The 20,160-nt window shown below is 35.2% G+C and overlaps 1 protein-coding gene and 1 pseudogene across 1 annotated transcript; one reads left to right on the top strand and one right to left on the bottom strand.

Annotated features, from left to right (window-relative positions):
• Positions 1-1,585: 1,585 nt before the first annotated feature.
• LOC107960634 (probable disease resistance protein At4g33300) lies at positions 1,586-2,379 on the top strand. The gene is given in 3 exon segments (XM_041111917.1): positions 1,586-1,703; positions 1,706-2,098; positions 2,101-2,379. Coding segments are annotated over 3 exon segments (639 nt in total). The 3' UTR covers positions 2,229-2,379.
• A 4,869-nt stretch (positions 2,380-7,248) lies between these two features.
• LOC107960636 (nucleobase-ascorbate transporter 3-like) overlaps positions 7,249-20,160 on the bottom strand; it is a 46,519-nt pseudogene continuing 33,607 nt past the window's right edge.

The following is a 20,160-nucleotide window of genomic DNA, read 5'->3' as shown; positions in this document are numbered from 1 at the left end:
TTTGTTATAATGTGGTTATTAGATATAATAACTAAAAGTTAATTTGACTACTTCAAATATTTTATTAAATTAATATGAATATTTAAAAGCTACAATAACATATCAGATTACATCATAAATTCCCTAAGCAAGATTATCACTTGCTAATAGTTGTTTAGGGATTTCCTTGAAAACCTTTCGACTTTGTCTTGTATCAAAGGCCAATTTGACAAAACAATTCGTGACATTATTAAGTTCATTGGGAATATATTGAATAACTCAATATATACGCCTGATTAAGACAGAGTTTGAAACTGATGAAGAAGTTTACTGTATAGCTTTGACTACCTCTGGACTGTCTGTTTGAATCATAATTCAAGCAAAGCTGTTATCATGGATAAGAGACAAACCCATCAAGAATTCCCCACAATTTCACATCGAATACCTAATATTCTCCTAAAAATATGTTAAATCCTATTATTCATTTTTCATCCCCATTTCTTAAAAATCCCTCTGCTGCAACAAAATCAGATCAACCTTAACCGTACTATCAGTACATAGCTGGAATCACATCACTCTAAGTTTTGCTTGTAATAAAAAAACTAGTCAATAAAAAGCAAAAAGTTTCCAATTTTAAAATAAATCTTATAAAATATAAATATTTATCAAACAATGAGGACATGAAGAAATGGTGATTTTTATAATCAAATTCCCCTAACCACACAAAGAGTTGGCACACCCATAGGGGTGACACTTTGAAGAAAGATTTTATGAATACAAGCGGACTCACATTTATATTTAGTTATTTATTATTTTTTCAATAATAATTAAATATTTTTTTATTCGAGCTTAATTCAAATAGTATCTCACCTTTTTTTAAGAAAATGAAACTTTTGACCAAACAAAGAGATAATAATATATATTTTTACTTTAAAGCTGTTCAACTTCATATGCAAGTAAACATGTTGTCTAAAGCATTTTCGTTTTTTTGGATAGTTAGTTTCCCATAAAATACTTACCATATAATCACTCAGGTTTTAAAATTTTATTTTATTTTAAATTTATAATTAAATTAGTATGATAAATTAATTGGAAATTAAAGATAATTAATATATATATCTTTTTACAAAATAACATCTACTGTTATAGAGTGTTTTTACCTTTTCTGTATTATTATATAAAATTTATAAATTTCATTTTAAACCTAAAAGTTTAAAATTTTAACATTGTAATTTCAAATATATATATTTATGTTTTTATTAAATTTTTTCATTGGAAATAAATTGAAATAAAAATAATATTTCAAAGTATTAAAGTGAAATAAAAAAAATTTAAAGATTCACAACAAAATCGAATAAAAAGAAAGTAGCTTTTCCCTATATCTGGAAAAAAAATTCAATTTTTTATTACCATTAAACTATACATGTCATAAGAAGTGTAAATTGAAATACTTTTAATATAAATTGTACTTTTTTTAAAAAAAGATAAATTGTACCTCTTTTTAAAGACAGTAACTAAAGCTACTAGAAATCCAACAATGCCCGCCATTTCAACTCATTAGTCATACCTCGACGGAATTCTTCCCACCGGTTAACCAAGAAAAACGATGGCGTTCAACTATTTTTTCGCCGGAGAAATCGCAATGGAATTTTGTAAACAATTAATTGCCATCTCCCGTAAGTCCTGCCTCTGCAAATCCAGTGTAGACAATCTCATATCAAGCATCCAAGCCTCCTTCTCATCATCAACGAAATCAAATACTCCGGCGTCGAACTCCCCGCCCTCCGCCAATCTCAGCTTGACCGTTTCTTCGAGACCCTATGTGGCGGCCTCGAATTGGCCTGCAAAGTCCTTCCCTCTAGCCGTTGGAACGTCTACAAAAACCTCCAGCTCGCCAGGAAGATGGAGAAGTTAGAGAAACAAGTTGAGAGGTTCTTAAGCAGACCGATGCAAGCCCATTTATTGGCCGACGTCCACCACATGCGGTTTGAAACGGTAGAGCGGTTTGATCGGTTAGAAGGCCGGTTGGAGCAGCGGCTCAGTTCGATAAAGATTGGAGCTAGAGGGTGGGTCGAAGAAGATGAAGCTAGTGCGGGGATTGTAGGTGGAGTTGGTTTGGATTTACGAAAAACAACGTTAAAAAATTGGTAGTCATAAGAGATGATTTAAACGTTGTTGGAATTTGGGGTATTAGAGGATCTAGCAAAACCACTTTGGCTAATGAAATTTGTAGAGATAATCAAGTTTGAAGTAAGTCTCTTCCTTATTCTAAGTAACCAAATCAAACAAAAACATACTCACTTTGGTGAAAGATGCAAGGTAATTGTTATTGCTATTGAAGCAAGTTATTTTAATTGGTTTAGTTTTTAGTTTGAGGTGTCTGATATTTGTTTTGTGAACTGTGTTTGGATAGGTCCGGGGATGCTTATAGCAGTTACCATGTAATCTATGTTACTCAACACGATGTGTTGAGGAACCTCGCTTGTAACACCCCTAACCTGTAACCGTCGCCGGAATAGGTTAAGAGGCATTACCGAATTTGTAACTCAATTCAGAACAATCATTTATCAAATGTCATCTCGTTACAGAAAATATCATTCATTCACATTCAATATATACTTAAATTGAGCATAGGAAGCTTAAAACATGCATTCGAGACTAAATCGGTAACATATAAAAATTTTGGAAACTTAGAAAAATTTCAACATTTCAAGTGTCACACGCCCGTGTGAACAGGCTGTGTACTTCACACGGCTAATAGACACGCCCGGGTCTTAGACCGTGTGAAAACAAGGCATACATACTGACTTGTGTCACATGGCCAAGGACACGCCCGTGTGCTAGGTCATGTGAAAACTGGAGAGGTTACTAACTTGAGTCACACGGCCAGCCACACGCCCATGTGCTAACTCGTGTGTCACACACGGCCAGTAGACACACTCGTATGTCTAGGCCGTACCAAAACTGTAGGGTATACTGACTTAATTCGAAAGGGTACCCTAGGGGACACACGGCCGTGCAACATAACCGTGTGTTGCACACGGCTGAGACACACGCCCGTGTCTCTGCTCGTGTGGACAAAAATAGACCATTTGTAAAGCCATTTTGCCACCCTATAAAAACAAGTATCACAAGCATAAATGACCAAACTTTTACAACTCAATAGGCAGCCAAGATAACCATTTCAATACACACTATTTGCCATATCAAAACCTAACAATTACATACCTAAATACTTTTTAACATCATGCATAATCCATTCATATACCAAATACATATCAATACAACATTTGCACATTTTCATTCCATATATTCTTTGCCAAAACATACCATAATTGAACACTTATACATAACCAATGATGATACCAAAATAAGCCAAATCACATGGCTTAGCTAATACACAAGATATACCTAATACACAAGATATACCAAAAGCATAATTTTCAAGTGACCATAACTAATATCATTTAAACTAGCCTATACATGCCATATTTACATATTTTCACAAGTTTAAAAGTACCAATCGGAAATTGGATAGTGTGATGTGCAACTCTGACTTGTCCAAAACGAGCGAGCTAACGAACCTCTATAAAACATAGAAAAAGAAACAGAGCAAGCTTTATAGCTTAAAAGCCCGTATAAATCAGAATTAAACTTACCATTTATACATAATCAAATCAATAATTAAAGTGTAACCAATTCAATTTACAAACACCTAATCACAAGTAGTCATCACATGTTAGTCATTGTAAAAATACCTGAAACCATCCATTAATACAATACTTTGCATCATTCGAAATTCATATATCATATATAACATTAACAACATTTATAAACCGTAACTCTTCCGTATAACATTATTTGTGCCCGTTGAACCTATTAGAAATTCAAAGGATACTCAGGTGAATAATATCAGTAATCTGTCAATTTATTATCATTTATGCTCTTTCGAGCCATGATTGGTAAACTCCTCCTGAGTTGATAAACAATAAGCTCTATTGAGTTGAAACGGTAAGCTCTATTGAGCTGATAACAGTAAGCTCTTACAAGCTGATATATCAGTAAGCTCATACAAGCTGTGGTGAGTCCGCAACAAATGCAGGAGCTCGACCAAAACAGTAACCCCAGTAACATGTCACCCGTATCCTATGAATTTATACAGTTCAAACAAGGCTAAGTAACAAATAAATTATATCAATAAGGCATTCGTATTTCAAGTATTTCCATTATATACATTCATTTCAACAATTACAAGTATATAAAAGTTTGATTCTAATTATATGAACTTACCTCGTATCCTCGAATAAAACTATCAACTATTCGTCCATTTTTTGTTTTCCCCGATATAGTTTCGATATTTGCTTATCTTGATCTATAATATTAAATTAACTCATTCAAACTTTCATTCAATTCAATTTAGCCTAAAACATTTATTTTGGCTAAATTATAATTTTACCCTTAGACTTTTGACTACTTTGCAATTTAGTCCTTAACACATAAAAATGCAAAATAACATAATTAGGCCATAACCCATAGTAGTCGAATTTACTATATACCACTAGCAGCCCATATTTTTCATTATTTCACAATTTTAACCACATAATTTTACGTTTTCTCAATTTAATTCCTTTTTGACATTTTTGTCAAAAATCACTTTACAAAACATTAAAATCCATCATCAAATTTTCATATTTGATCATCAAACATCTAAAAACTCAAATAATCATCAATGGAACTTCACAAAATCATGAAAAAATTCAAAAATTAAGGTACGGGCTAGCTAGAATATGAAGCAACGATATCAAAAACGTAAAAATCATTAAAAACCGAGTAAAAATCGTACCTTAATTGAAAATTTTATCAATGCCGAATGAAGAACCCTATTTTGGCTTCATCTACTTCTAATTTTCGGCTAAAGATGAATGAAATAAAAAAATTTTGATTTTGTTTTATTATAATTAACCTTATAAACTAAATTACCATTATAACTTTATTGTAAATCATTAATATATCATATTATTCAAGGACATAAATGTCTACTAACCTTGATCATGGTCAAATTTCAATATAAGGACTTTTAATTTAATGATTCATAGCTAATTAATACATTTAAATAATAGACTTCAACTTTTACGTGTTATACGATTTAGTCTTTTTTACCGAATTAAGCATTCAAACAGTAAAATTTCTTTACGAAACTTTCACATAATAATTTTATCATGCTGTAAACCTTATTAAAATAATAAAATAATATTTTGACTTCAGAATTGTGGTCCCAAAACCACTATTCCAATTTGACCCAAAAACGGGCTGTTACATCGCTATTCATCTAAGCAATCGCTCGGATGTGAATGAATGAAAGCGATTACTTATGCCAATAAGAGATACCAAACTTTCGAGAGATTGGGGAAGAAATACAAATCTGCCATTCAATGCTCAGATCATTTTAGTTCATATAGGTGTAAATGATTACTTTTTCTTAATTGATTTGCACTAAATAAGTTCCTTGGCTAAAATCTAGCATAGCTATCAATTCTGGAAATTGTTTGATGACAGGAGAAATGAGGGAAATGGACTGGTACCGGATGGAGTTTCCAAAGGCTAAAGTAGTCATCCTGAATTTTGCCTCCAATGAATACTTCTTGCCTCATTTCGTGGATGATATGCTTTATCTTAGAGCACTTATTATAATAACTATGGTACAACTAAGGCAACTCTTCTGAATTTCTCAGTTTTCATTAATCTGACGAATTTATGGAGCCTATGGCTTGAAAAGGTGTTGGTTCCTAAATTGTCCAACACCACTGCTCCATTAAGGAACTTGAGGAAACTATCTACGGTTTTCTATAAGGTTAATAACAACTTCAATCTATCAGTTCTAGACCTGCCCTAGATCTTCCCTTGTTTAACCGAGTTCGTAATAGATCATTATAATTATTTAGTTAAGCTACCTGAAAGCATTTGTAAGGTAAATTTACTTCAAAATCTCAGCATAACTAGCTGCCACAGGTAGAGCTGATCATGGGCCGAACCGGGTTTGGGCTGGGCCCAAATAAAATTTTAGGCCTATTTTTTAGGCCCAGGCCCCACCCGACCTGAAACATGGGCCTAAAAATTATTCAAGCTCGGTCCAAAATAAAATTGCTAAGCCCGAGCCCAACCCAGCCCAGCCAATATTAAAATTTTTTTAGCTTATTTCTAGCCACAGGTTATCTGAATTGCCTGTTGGTTTCGGCTTGTTTAAGAAACTGCAAATACTTAGGCTTTATGCTTGTCTGGAACTTAAGGTCCTCCCTCTGAGTATAGGCGAGCTACTTAGGTTAAAATTCCTTGCCATTTCACAATGTGTTAACTTGAGGTCTCTACCTAGAGAAATTTGTAAATTAGCAAGCTTAGAAATAATAGACATGAGGGAATGCCCATAGATTGTGAATTTACCATCGCCAGTCATGTAGTTGAACTTGAAATCACTACGCCGAGTTATATACGATGATGAAGTTGCAGAGAAATGGTATAGTTTGGACTAGCTTCATGACTGAAACAACATATGATATGTATCTATGTGTCAAATATTAATAGTAAGTTTATTTACTGCCATAAAAGTCTTCTTGGTGTTAGATCATAATTCAAATCAATGGGGAAGTATTGCAACTACTTTCCTTTTTCCTTTAAAAGAAGGGTGTGAAGGGGCAGGGCCAGCAAAATAAAGAGAAAAGAAGCATAAAAAGGTTCCATTATGGATGAGGAAAATGCCATCACCCGAGATATGATATGCGGCTATTAAAGATTTAGTGGAATTCTTCTTTTTTGTGTGCATGTGGTTCCAAGGTTGGGATGAGAAGTTTTATTTTTTTCTATTTTAGAGAAAAGGAAATTTTATATCTAAATTCGATAAATAGGTACCCACATGGGCAAAAAAAAAGAATTTTTCGCCTCTATTAATTTCGATTAATATTTATATTTTCTCCACAAATAAACTTTAAAAAAAAGTCAAATATCTTTAAGTAAAAAAAAGCATGTAAAGTTATTCACACTTGCATCAATTTAATCCAGGCCCCCACTTCATGATGAAATTCAAACCCATTTCATTTATTTATCAATTTTTTTATAAAAATAAATGTTGTATTTACTAGATGTTTCATTTTACTAAAATATATCAGTTCTAACAATAGTCGTAGACGATTACAATACTGCACATTGGCCAACACTGGGAGTTATCTGTAAATAAATTAAGCCATGTCTGGTGCAATACACACAATGTAGGATATTTCATAGAAACCTGGTCAGATTATATTCATTTATTTTGAGAGATTAGCTGTAGAATTCCTTAGTTCGAACATCTCCCTTGCTGTGTTGGGAGGGTTTCCACCATGGAACTCTTTGATCCTCCAAATTCTTTGCTTCTAGTGTGTTATCAAACACTATCCCAATGATGATCGCTGATAAACCGTAATTTATACATATTTTACCTCATTCTTGGCTTATTTTTGAATGATTTTTCCTTGGTTTTAGTGAATTTGATGCTCCTAATCCTTTAATTTCATGTTTTATATTAAGGAGAGCTTATGATAGCAAAAAGAGCGAGAAACGGGCTAAAAACGGACAAATTAGGCTTAAAACAGTGTTACACACGGTCTAGGCATTTCCACACGGGTAAACCACACGCCCGTGTGTCATGGCCATGTCGACATTAATCCAAGTCAAAATTGTACACGGTTTGAGCACTTGCACACGGGCGAGGTACCCGGCCGTCTCCCTGTCGAGCCCAAGTCTATTCTACTAGAAAAATGCCATTTTTAAGGGTTTGAAAGCATTCTAAAGCCTATATAAACACCCTAGAAGAGGATTAGAGGGGACACACAGAGTTGGAGGCAGAAAATACTCGAGAATAGCCATCGGAATCACCTCAGAGCTAGGATCTACATCAAGACTGAAGATTTCCATCCAATTTCCTAGAAGTTCTTTGGGTTTCTTTATGTTTTGTTGTTTTCCAAACTTTAAGATGTTTTCTATTAATATTATGAACTAAACTCCCTAAGTACCTAAGGGAGATGAAACCTAAGACGAATCTGATTACTCTTTGATTTATATGATAAATGTTCAGTCCAATTTTGGCCCGGGCCAAAACAAAGCCCAAACCAATCCAAAACCCTAAACTAAACCCAATCCCAATTAAACCAACTAAGCCCAACCTACCCTAACCAAAACAAAACTGACCCAAACCCACACATAGGCCCAAAATTTTGACCCAACTAGCCAGATTTAGGGTTTCAAAACATTTGAAACCCTAGTCAACCCCTAGCGTCGCTGACGTCACATCATCAATGCAAGTGGCGCACCTACCCACTACCTCCCCTATTGCCACCGCCATTTACCTGCAAAAGAGAAGAGTAGAACAATTATTAAACAAGTTGTAAATGGCTATAAAAGCCATCTAAGAAACCATTGTAGCGCCGGCTTCTACTTCAACGAATAAATGAAATAGAAAAAAAGAGATTCAAATATCAAACTACAAATCCACAAAACAGATTAGGAAAAAAAACAAAAGGTTACTGTTATTTATTTTTTTCTTTTCTTTCTTTTTATTTTATTTTCTTTCTTTTCTTTTCTAATCTATTTATACATGCTTTCTCTATTTTATCTTTTAAAAAAAGTATATATATATATTTATATATAAATATTAAAAAAATAAAAATTTTACCTTTTTTCGACAGTGGCCGGCGCGACAGACAACATCGGTCCGATGATCGGACCATGGCCGGAAGGGGATGGATTGAGAGAGTGAAGGGAGAGCTTTTCAGTTTTTGTTTTAAGGAAAGGGGAAAATGATTTTTTTTTTAAAAAAATTTGGCCTTTTATATCTTGAAGAAAATGACGTCGTTTCACTTAGGGGTTTTACCACCCAAAACGGTGCCGTTTGGCATGGCAACCCGCGACCCGACCCGTTCGCCCGAAGGTTCGCGTGTTTTTAAGCGAAAGGGTTATTTGCGCTTTTGGCCCTTTCGCTTTTTTATGGTTTTGCAATGCAATTTTTTATATTTTTTTACTTTTGCCCCACGATTTTATTTCGATTACAATTTGGTCCTCTGACCATTTAAGGAGTGGACATTGGAACGGTGTCTTTTTGGGGATAGGGCATAATTGCGCAATCAGTCCCTCCTTCGTGGCATGCGTTTGAATTTGATCCTCCCTGCTACTGCACGTTTTGGAGGGTGGGGTTATTCCCCACTTTAGTCCCTCCTTATTATTCGCATGTTCGATTTGGTCCTTTTCTTTTATTTTTTATTTCAAATTGGCCCTAAACTTTTGTTTTAAGTTCAATTTAGTCCCTTTTTGGTTATTTTTGCTATTATTATTAAATTAATTAATTCAATATTATTACTACTATTATTATTACTATTGTATTATTATTATTACTACTATTAGTATTATTTTTATAACTATTATTTTATTACTGTTACTGCTATTATTATTATATTATTATTACTATTATATTATTATTATTATATATTTTTACCTATTACTTTTTAAATACACTAATTCTATTTTTATTCCTCACTCACATTATATATTATTTATTTATTTATATATCTTTTTATATCATCTCAAACTTTAAAATATTTATTACTTGTATTATTACCATTAATATTATGATCATTACTATTACTATCATTTTTTTAAAATAGTTTTACATAATATTCATTTATTTACTACTAGTTTTTTTTAATTTCAATTTTTTTTAGCTTATTTATTATTTCCTTTTTATTTTGCTTATTCGTTTAATTCATTTATTTTATTTTTACTTTTATCATTATCGTTCACATTTGCATCTATGTTTATTCTGTTATGCCTGTCAATACTGAAATTTGTATTTGTTTATGCATTCTTTATTATCTCATTTTATTACAAACTTATGTTATATTAATCTTTACCCAATCCAAAATTGATTCCTTTATAAATGCAATGTTCTGTATTTGGAAATTCGAGAAAGTCGTACCCTAACTTACTGGGTTTCGATTTTTCTCATTTAACCTAAATAACGGAATATTCTTTTAAAATCGCAATACGAGTTTTGAATAAAATGCTTACTCTTTGAGATTCGAGGTGTTGTGCCCTAACTTTTCGGGTATGACATCTTGTCACCTCGAGATAAGATTTTTGTAAATAAAGGTGATCTTCAATATTTGGAAGTTCGAGAGATCGTGCCCTAACTTACTGGGTTTCGATTTTTCTCGTTTACCCTAAATAATCGAATATCCTTTTAAAAAAGGGTTAAAATACACGAATTTTAAATAAAAGGAAAGCTCATTCTCAAAATTTCAAGATGTCGTGTCCTAAATTACTGGATGTGACATTTTATTACTTCGAGACGAGAAGGTCTTTAACATTCGAGTGTTTTTTTTTTACAAAAAGAGGGATCGTATTTTAAAGTCTTTCAAGTTTTCAATTCTCGACACTAAGACACTAATTAATCAACTAGGTACTAATTTTTGGGTGTTACGAGGGTACTAATCCTTCCTCGTACGTAACCGACTCCTGGATCTGTTTTTCTGAATTTTGAGAACCAAAATCATTGTTTAAATAAATCAAATCATTTATTAAAAATAACTACTTTTACAAGGTGACCCGATCACACCTCATCAAAAAGAATTGGTGGTGATTCCCATGTTTGTTTTCGTTTTCAAAATTAAGTCGACCCCGTTTTTCCAAAAAATGGTTTCAATAGCTTGGCGACTCCACTGGGGACAAATAAGAGAGTTTGGTTTTAATATACGATCCTTACAATGCATTTCATCCGTTTTTGTTACGATTTTCGTCATTTTGTTCCTATTTTCGTTACTGCTTTGAGTTTTTTATATATATCTGTCATCGCATATTGCATTGTATGACCACTTGGTCACACCCTTTTAAGTGGGAGTGAGGAACTATTCCTTCGTGAGGTTTTCACCTCCACATAGGATAGTGGATCGCTTTCAGGATACATTCATACCTATTTTTTCGTGAGATTTTCATCTCTGTGTAGCCATAGGGAAATGTATTCCCCTGAATTGAACTCGATTCATATGAGCCTATAATGGGTGAGGATTGAGGAATATGTCGGTTCGGGTACCTTCACTCTAGAACTGAGGCATATATAATGAACCCTAAGAGCCCGCCTTAGGTAGAACCACACCGAATCCTAGTGGTCACCCGAATAGGTGTTCTATTTTGTTTATTTATTCTGTGCTGATGCCTTTGATTTTGCTTCGATCACATTGCATTTCATCGTAAGAGATCCTTTCGTTGCATTTTTATTCGTCATTGTTACGATCCTTATCATTGCGGTTTATAATTGTTGTGTTGGTTTGAGTTTAGGCATCTTTCTGCACATTACATCGCATGATCGATAGATTTTACCTTTTTAGGTGGGAGTGAGAAGCTATGCCTTCGTGAGGTTTTCACCTCCGCATAGGCTAGTAGACTGCTTCTGAAATACATTCGTACCTATGTCTTCGTGAGATTTTCATCTCCGCATACCCATAGGGAAATGTATTCCCCTGAACTGAACTCGATCCATATGAACCTATAATGGGTGAAGATTGAGGAATTTGCTAGTTCATGTACCCTTTCTTTAGAACCAAACCCCATATAGCAAGCCTTAAGAGCCCACCCTAGGTAGAGCCACTCCGAACCCCTAGTGGTCACCCGGATAGGTACTCTATTTTGTTTATTTCTCCTGTACTAACATGTTTTCTTTTGTTTTGATTACATTGCATTTTCATCATAGAAATGAGGCATTGAGTCACATTTGATTGCTAGAAAAGCTTGTCATGGAGAATGGATTTCTTGATAAAGTGGAATATAATACGGCCGTCCGAATATGGTCCGAGTAAAAAACAAGAGAAGGTTGATAGTCCATAAAGGAATATACGACTTTGCTTCATTATCTGAAGAAGCCAACAAAGATTATTCGAGAGTCGTCATGTCTTAAAGAATCTGACGAGCATCGCGGGGATAAGTGAGCAACGGGCTGCGGTCCGGATCGAGCAAAAAGGAGATAATAGAGACATTTTTTGGAAAATTCGCAAGATTTGACCATAACATCCTGATATGAAGAAAAAGATCGGTGTCTTCGCTTGGAATATGAGGGCAAAGCCGCATATGTAATCCATTTTATGTAAAAAAAAAATTGTTGTCTAGAAAAATTGTTCTAATGGAATTGAATCTATAATCAACGCCTCTCTTTCTTTTTGCATTCATCTCATGCATTTGCATTGCATTTCATCACATGCATTAGATTTTCACAAAAGCACCCTAATTAGGTAAAATTATTTTAGCTAACTTAGGAATCGACAAAAGTCTACTGAACTAAGTATCACTACGATACCCGTAGCAAGACAAAAGTAATGGATCAAAGAATGGAAAGATTAGAGCAATTAAAAAGAGATATGGAAGACCAGCTACAGGCACAGATGCAAGAACAACTAGCCAATATTCAACAGGATATGAGGGATCAAATGCTTGAATCCCAAAGAAGTATGATGAGCCAATTAACGCAATTGCTAGTTGGAAGGCTCGAAAAAGGGAAAGACCAGTAGTCAACAGTGAAGACAGTAATGAAGACTCTATTTATCCTTCAGGTTTTACCTCAATAAGTGCCCAGGCCCAACCAAACGCGTATCTACAAGGGGCATCTGTTACTGTCAGGCCCCAACAACATCAGGCCGGTACCTCGGCACCCATGAACTACCCGACGGGCTCAGGTTCCAATCCGAGGAATAGTTTAACCAATCATGTAGTTCCTAATCTAGACGAAATGGCAGAAATATGAAAAGCAAGGGTTGAACTACCAAAGCAACTCGAAAATCGATAGAAGTGGTTGGAGAAAAAACTTAGAGCAATGGATAATGCTAATTACCATTGCAGGGTTAACGCCAAAGATCTCAGTTTGGTTCTAGATTTAGTACTCTCGCTGAAATTCAAGACTCTAGAATTTGAAAAGTATAATGGGACCAGTTGTCCTGAAGCTCACATCACGATGTTCTGCCGAAGAATGACAGGATACGTTGATAACAATCAACTGTTAATTCATTGTTTCCAAGATAGTCTGATTGGGTCAACTACCAAATGGTACAACCAACTGAGCTGTGCCAAAATTCATTCATGAAAGAACTTGGCACAGGCTTTCATGAAGTAATATAGCCACGTGACAGACATGGTGCCCGACAGGATTACACTGCAGAATATGGAAAAGAAGCAAAGTGAGAGCTTCAGGCAATATGCCCAAAGATGGAGAAAGGTAGCGACGCAAGTCCAGCCACCTCTTCTGGAGAAAGCAACTACGATGCTTTTTGTCAACGCTCTAAAAGCCCCGTTCATTGCCCATATGTTGGGAAGCGTTACCATGAGCTTCTCAGATATAGTAATGTCCGGCGAGATAATTGAAAACAAAATTAGGAGCGTAAAGATAGACGCAGGAGAAAGCGCTAAGAGGTCAACCGTAAAGAGAAATGAAAATGAAGTGAATAGTACGAGCAAAAGGTATTCCAAATTGGTCAATGTAGGCCAGCCGAGAACTGTAACCACTAGCTATTAAGGCTCTTCAAGACAGGAATCTAACTCGAGGCCAAATACAGAAAGGCTCCGATTTACACCCATCCCGATGTCATATAAAGAGTTGTATCAGAATCTTTTTGATGTGCATGTGGTGTCTCCGTTCTACTCGAAACCTGTGCAACCTCCGTTCTCAAAATGGTATAAAGAGAATGCTCAATGTGAGTACCACACGGGAATAACGAGACACTCAATCGAAAATTATACTACATTTAAAAAGTTGGTCGAGAGGTTAATTGAAATGAGAATTGTGAAGTTTGATGATTCCTCAGAACCTAATTACTCTGACAACTCAGTAAATGCGATATTTGAAAGTGGGGGCAAAAGAGTTGCGATGCCTTGAAAAAGTCAAAAGCGTGGAAGGAATATGGGGGCCATATCCGAAGAGGGAACCGGGGAATAAAAGTTTCCAAACCCTTGTATACTTGGGTGTGTTTTGAACAATGGGGCTGTGGAAAAGATCCTTATATTTTTAGAGCTAATCTAGAATAATATTCAAAACATGCTTGTTGCTTTAAGCCTAGAAGTAATAAGAATCTTTTTGTGAAATAAGCTTGTGCCCAAAATCTTTATTTCAATAGAATGCATCTTTTTGAACAAATATTCTTTTATTTTTTTTTCCATTTCATACTGTACAAATAATTTTTCTTAGATTCTTTTGTTTTTTGGACTTTCTTTTAAAAATTTATTTATTCTTCATTCATGATCATACCATACAAATAATCATCCTTAGAATCATTTATTCTTTGGAATCTGCCTTCAACAGGTTAAAATCATTTATTCTTTGGAATCTGCCTTCAACAGGTCCCTAGATATCAACAATATTAGTGACACTAACACTGACTTAGAGTCTCCTTTTTAGGTGAGATATGTGTTTAGAGCGATCTCAGGACTTTGAAAATGACAGAAATCGTAACTTATCTCCTAATTTGTTAAGGATGGTAGAACAAGATAGGAAATAGATCCTACTTTACAAAGGGGCAATGGATATCGCGAACCTAAGAGAAGAGAAAAAGGTGAAGATCGGAGCCTATATCACCACAGAGACAAAAGTGAGACGGCATTGAGTTGTTTCAAGAATTCAAAGATGTTTTCACACGATTGTATCAAGATACGCCTGGGCTACTAAGGCGTGAGGATGCTACAGAATGGTCGAACAACATATGCTAATGGTTCTACGATAACCAGACAAATCATGAGATTTGGGTTCTGCTGGTCCACCGTAGAAAGGAATTGCATCAGTATGTCGTAAATGCCAAATTTATGGAGACAAGATTCATGTGTCCCTTCATTTCTTCACAAACTTTCTCTTTGTGGGGTATGGATGTTATGAGGCTGATCTCGTCAAAAGCTTCTGACCAACACTAACTCATCCTTGTAGTCGTCTATTACTCACTAAGAGGGTGAATGTGGCTTCATATGCCAACGTTACAAGGTCGACAGCTATCAAATTAAAAAAAAACAAAAAATAAGGTAAAGAGATCAAGTGCTGGAAAAAAAAATACCAAAAAAGGATCATGTCTAACAATGCACAACCTCACAATGTCAAAAGTTTGCAGTCTATTCAAAGATCAGACAACATATCACGGTGCAGCAAAGGCAACAAAAAAATTATGGAAGATAATCGAGACTGGTAAATATTGGCATAAGAAGTCACCATTTACTCTCTATGCATATCGAACGTCGACCAAGACCTTCATCGGGGCAACACCTTTCTCACTGATTTATGGATTGGAAACAGTTTTGCCCATTGAAGTCGAGATTCCTTCTCTCCAAGCTTCAATTGAGTCAAGAATTGGATGAAGCAGAGTGGGTCCAATTTCAATATGATCAAGTGAACCTGATTGAAGAAAAGAGTTTGAAAATACCCATAATGGTCAAATGTATCAAGTTTATGGCAAAAAAGCTTGTCCCAGAAAATTCCATGAGAAAGACTTAGTTTTGAAAATGATCCTTCATATACGAAAGGACTTCAGAGGAAAGCGAATGTCAAGCTGGGAAGGACCTTATGTAGTAAAGAATGCCTATTCTGGAGGAGCGTTAAGATGGGTGGCAAATATTTGCCCAATCCGGTGAATTCAAATCCAGTCAAGATGTATTCTACCTAAAAGGCGAGAGGCCAAAGTGCAAACCTGTAAAGTACGCAAAAAAAAAGAAGAAACAAAAAAAGGAGAGGCCAAGGCGAAAACCAGCAAAAGGCGCTTTGAGACCAAAAGAGATTTGAGTTGAAAACCCGTAAAGGGCAATTCAAATTTTGATCGAAGGTGGGGCATGCGGTAGTCTTGCGATACCTGAATTAACAAAGAGGAGAGATGTTACATCTTAGGGTATCAACAAAAGTACTCTAGATCCCCTAAACACATATTGAGCTAAAAAAAAGGGTCCTCAAGAAGTTCATACAGAGATACTCATGTGGCAATATCTGGGGTACCTATTTTCCTTTTATTCACTTCGCATTCCAACAATATTTACTTTCTGTGATTAATCTATTCCTTTTAAATTTTGTTTCTGATGAATTTCAGTTCTGTCCATTGTTACGACCTTTTTCAAGCATTTTGTATTAAAATAACGATTAATGGACTAATGACACTTTCACAAAAGGAGTTCTGCAAATTACTCTGAAAGTTTCTACATAGTACAGGAACCTAAAATAGGACTGTTATTTAGAACTAACCAAACCTAATGATTGGAAACATTTGAGAAAGAAGAGTTTAAATTGGGACTACCTCTTCGGGTTTTCTGTCCAAGATCTAAACTAAACAAGAACACAAGATATTGTTTCAGTGATAGAACCTTGATGAACAAAGAGCAATGGCAACCCAAGCATTAAAAAGGGATCATTCTCATAACATGCTGCACTCATTTATAGATCATTCATAACACATCTAGTTAGGAGTATTTAATTCATTTCAGTCATAGCATCCTACTCATTTGGCATAAGCATAAGTACATGAAATCAATTCTACAGATCATGCCCCTGAGGACGGTGTAGCAACATCGGTGAATTTATAGATCTTATCTCCCTAAGCAGTAGTGAAGTAGATCAAAAATGGCGAATCTTATCTCTCTAAGCAGTAGTGGAGCAGATTCAAGCCACCATCCTATCTCCCTAAGCAGTAGTGGAGTAGATCGAAGACGGTGAGCCTTAACCTCCTAAGCAGTTGGGAAACAGACTGAAGATTACAGGCCTTATCTCCCTAAACAGTAGTGCAGCAGATCGAAGACGACGAGCCTTAACCCCTTAAATAGTAGGGAAACAAGCTAAAGATTACAGATCTCATCTCTCTAAGTAGTAATGGAGTAGATCAAAGACGGTGAGCCTTAACCACCTAAGCAGTAGGGAAACAGGCTGAAGATTACGGATCTTATCTCCATAAGCAGTAGTGGAGAGATCAAAGACGACGAGCTTTAACCCCCTAAGTAGTAGGGAAACAGGGTAAAGATTACAGATCTTATCTCCCTAAGCAGTAGTGGAGCGGATCGAAGACGACGAACCTTAACCCCCTAAGCAATAGGGAAACAGGCTGAAGATTACAGATCTTATCTCCTTAAGTAGTAGTGGAGTAGATCGAAAATGATGAGCCTTAACCCCCTAAGCAGTAGGGAAACAGGCTGCAGATTACAGATCTTATCTCCCTAAGCAGTAGTGGAACGAATCGAAGACGACGAGCCTTAATCCCCTAAGTAGTAGGGAAACAGGCTGAAGATTACATATCTTATCTCCCTAAGCAGTAGTGGGGTAGATCGACAACGGTGAGCCTTAACCCCCTAAGCAGTAGGGCAATAGGCTGGAAATTACAAATCTTATCTCCCTAAGCAGTTGTGGAGTAGATCGAAGACAATGAGTCTTAATCCCCTAAGCAGTAGGGCAACAGGCTGGAGATTACAAATCTTATTTCCCTGAAGTTTTAGTGGAACATATTAAAGCTATGAATAAACAGATCTTATCTATCTGAAGTTGCAGTAGAGCAGATCAAAACAAACCTTACCTCTCTGAAGTTACAGAGGAGCAGTTGAAGTCGCTAGTCTTATCTCCCTGAAGATGCAGTGGAGCAGACTGAAGACAGCAAATCTTATTTCCCTAAAGTTGCAGTAGAATAGATTGAAGCTATAAATAAACAAATCTTATCTCTCTGAAGTTGCAATAGAGCAGATCAAAACAAACCTTATCTCCCTGAAGTTGCAGAGGAGCAGGTTGAAGTCACTAGTTTTATCTCCCTGAAGTTGCAGTGGAGCAGACTGAAGATAGCAAACCTTATTTCCCTGAAGTTGCAGTGGAACAGATTGAAGCCATAAATAAACAGACCTTATCTCTCTAAAGTTGCTATAGAGCAGATCATAACAAACTTTATCTTCCTAAAGTTGCAGTGGAGCAGGATGAAAACTACAAACCTTATTTCTGTAAAGATTGCGGTAGAGTGGATCGAAGCAACAAGTTTTGGTGGACTGGAACGAGGCATCCTGAAGAATACGAGCACCAAAAAAGTCAAGACTCGGCGCGACCTGGCAAAATTGGTCTTTCTTGAAAGTCTTTGCTCCGTTCTCGTTACACGAAACGAGCAAAGAGGGGCAGCTATTTAGTCCAATTTTGGCCCGGGCCAAAACAAAGCCCAAATCAATCCAAAACCCTAAACTAAACCCAATCCCAATTAAATAAACTAAGCCCAACCTACCCTAACCCAAACAAAATTGACCCAAACCCACACATAGGCCCAATTTTTTTACCCAACTAGCCAGATTTAAGGTTTCAAAAAAGCTAAAACCCTAATCAACCTCTAGCGTCACCGATGTCACATCATCAGTGCAAGTGGCGCACCTGCCCATTGCCTCCCCAGTTGCCATTACCATTTACCTGGAAAAGAGAAGAGTAGAACAATTATTAAACAAGTTGTAAATGGCTATAAAAGCCATCTAAGAAACCATTGTAGCGTCGATTTCTACTTCAACAAATAAATGAAATAGAAAAAAAGAGATTCAAATATCAAACTACAGGTCCACAAAATAGATTAGGAAAAAAAAACCAAAGGTTACTGTTATTTATTTTTTTTCTTTTCTTTCTTTTTATTTTATTTTCTTTCTTTTCTTTTCGAATCTATTTATACATGTTTTTTCTATTTTATCTTTTAAAAACGGTGGCCGGTGCGGCGGACGACATCGGTCCGATGATCGGACCATGGCCGGAGGGGGATGGGTTGAGAGAGTGAGGGGAGAGCTTTTCAGTTTTTGTTTTAAGGAAAGGGGAAAATTATTTTTTTTAAAAAAAAAATTGGCCTTTTATAGCTTGAAGAAAACGACGTAGTTTCTCTTGGGGTTTTAGCGCCCAAAACGATGTCGTTTGGCATGGCAACCAGCGAACCGGCTCGTCCGCCCGAAGGTCTGCGTGTTTTTAAGCGGAAGGGTTATTTGCGCTTTTGGCCCTTCCGCTTTTTTATGGTTTTGCAATGCAATTTTTTATATTTTTTAATTTTTGCCCCACGATTTTATTTTGATTACAATCTGGTCCTCTAACCATTTGAGGAGTGTGCATTAGAACAGCGTCGTTTTGGGGATAGGACATAATTGCGCAATCAGTCCCTCTTTCATGGCGCGCATTTTAATTTGATCCTCCCTGCTACTGCGCGTTTTGGAGGTCGGGGTTATTCCCCATTTTAGTCCCTCCTTATTATTCGCATGTTCGATTCGGTCCTTTTCTTTTATTTTTTATTTCAAATTGGCCCCGAACTTTTGTTTTAAGTTCAATTTAGTCCCTTTTTGGTTATTTTTGCTATTATTATTAAATTCATTAATTCAATATTACTACTACTATTATTACTATTGTATTATTATTATTACTACTATTAGTATTATTTTATAACTATTATTTTATTGCTATTACTACTATTTTTATTATATTATTATTACTATTATATTATTATTATGTTTTTTTACCTATTACTTTTTAAATACACTCATTTTATTTTTATTCCTTACTCACATTATATATTATTTATTTATATATCTTTTTATATCATTTCAAACTTTAAAGTATTTATTACTTGTATTATTACCATTAATATTATAATCATTACTGTTACTATCATTTTTTAAAATAGTTTTACATAATATTCATCTATTTACTACTAGTTTTTTTTTAATTTCAAATATTTTTTTAGCTTATTTATTATTTCCTTTTTATTTTAGCTTATTCGTTTTATTCTTTTATTCGTTTTATTTTCTTTTTTCTTTTATCATTATCGTTCACATTCGCGTCTATGTTTATTCTGTTATGCCTGTCAATATCGAAATTTGTATTTGTTTATGCATTCTTTATTATCTCATTTTATTAAAAACTTATGTTATATTAATCTTTACCCGACCTAAAATTGATTCCTTTATAAAGTTAATGTCTCGTATTTGGAAATTCGAGAAAGTCGTACCCTAAATTTTTGGGTTCGATTTTTTCTCATTTAACCTAAATAACGAAATATTCTTTTAAAACCGCAATACGAGTTTTGAATAAAATGCTTACTCTCCGAGATTCGAGGTGTTGTGCCCTAACTTATCGGGTATGACATCTTGTCACCTCGAGATAAGATTTTTGTAAATAAA

Source organism: Gossypium hirsutum, chromosome A05 (genome assembly GCF_007990345.1).
Source record: "Gossypium hirsutum isolate 1008001.06 chromosome A05, Gossypium_hirsutum_v2.1, whole genome shotgun sequence".
Taxonomy (NCBI): Eukaryota; Viridiplantae; Streptophyta; class Magnoliopsida; order Malvales; family Malvaceae; genus Gossypium; species Gossypium hirsutum.
This window is presented reverse-complemented; position numbering and strand designations above follow the sequence as displayed.